The sequence below is a fragment of the Penaeus monodon genome, chromosome 33 (genome assembly GCF_015228065.2).
Source record: "Penaeus monodon isolate SGIC_2016 chromosome 33, NSTDA_Pmon_1, whole genome shotgun sequence".
Lineage (NCBI taxonomy): Eukaryota > Metazoa > Arthropoda > Malacostraca > Decapoda > Penaeidae > Penaeus > Penaeus monodon.
Window position 1 is genome coordinate 32584742 of NC_051418.1, and position 1105 is coordinate 32585846.

Consider the following 1105-nt stretch of genomic DNA (forward strand, 5'->3'; position numbering starts at 1 on the left):
AGACAAAGCATGTCATTGTGAAAACTGGCATTGCAAGTCCTTAGGTTTAATCTGAAGTGATGAGTATAAGGAGATGGACCTGAATGATTATGTGAATTACTCTGCCAGTGATGATAATAATGTATGTATCTTGCCATAAGCAAGACTTGGAATTTGATACAAGATTATATCCTAAAGAGCTAAGATGAGAAATTTGGAAATTATCAGATATTTCAAAACATAACTCAGGTTTCACATGTCACAGTATTTTATCTAGAAAATAACTAATGGGCAAGTTCATATACTATAGGAAATGGTAGTTTTGTAAGTGCCTAGCTGAACCTACACACATGCACCATGAAAAGGTGCAATGACCTTTGAAACATTTCTTTCAAGTCACACCTTCTTTTTTCCAGTAAGCAACAGGTTTTGTTGTGTATGATTTGTTGTGAGCTTCTTCTAGGCCCAGACTGATAATGTGGTGGTCTAGAGCACATCTTTGGCCACCAAGGAAATTTCTAGGCATTTTAGATAGGTAGTTCTTTATTCTAAGCTGTGTTTTGAACTTTAAAAAATTATGTAAAAAAATTCCATAATTGTTCTTTTAATTTCAGCCTGCCTATCCCATGGCTGTTGTATGCCTTAGTTCAAGTGATCCAAAATTATGCGAATGAAAGGCCAAACCCATGGTCGGTGGATCCCATTTTCGTAAACTCAGGTATGAATGCATTTTGTTGTTTGGATTTCATCTTGTTCATCATATGATTATACAGGAACCTTGAGTTGAAGGACTATAATGATTCAAATGGCTAAGAAGACTATTAAGTTGAGCTTTGACATTTTAATATAGATGCTGATATTTGATGAAGAAAAAAAACAAACTCATATCTGCATCTTTTCCTTTTCAGAGGGCATGGCATGCTCCATTCTGCTGCTCTTCACCATGCTCATGTTCGTCATTATCTCCATTGCTTGTTCCAAGTGGAAGATGGCCAAAGGTCTTGGCTTTGGAATGTTCTTCCTCTACTTTGTATTTGTTGGAGTCTCTCTCAGCTTCGAGTATGATGTCATCGCATGCATAATCTGAGATGCCTGGGGCCAAATTTTCTACCACTGTGCAAGTGCA

At 36.9% G+C, this 1105-nt stretch overlaps 1 protein-coding gene across 3 annotated transcripts in view; it reads left to right on the forward strand.

Annotated features, from left to right (window-relative positions):
- The window catches only part of LOC119594393 (sodium/potassium/calcium exchanger Nckx30C-like), a 174335-nt gene extending 173230 nt beyond the window's left edge, over positions 1 to 1105 (forward strand). For all 3 annotated transcript variants that reach the window (XM_037943455.1, XM_037943456.1, XM_037943457.1), the window contains exons 10-11: positions 594 to 697; positions 888 to 1105. In XM_037943455.1, coding sequence (XP_037799383.1) covers positions 594 to 697; positions 888 to 1066 — 283 coding nt within the window. In that variant the 3' untranslated portion in view covers positions 1067 to 1105. The remainder of the gene's footprint in view (positions 1 to 593; positions 698 to 887) is intronic.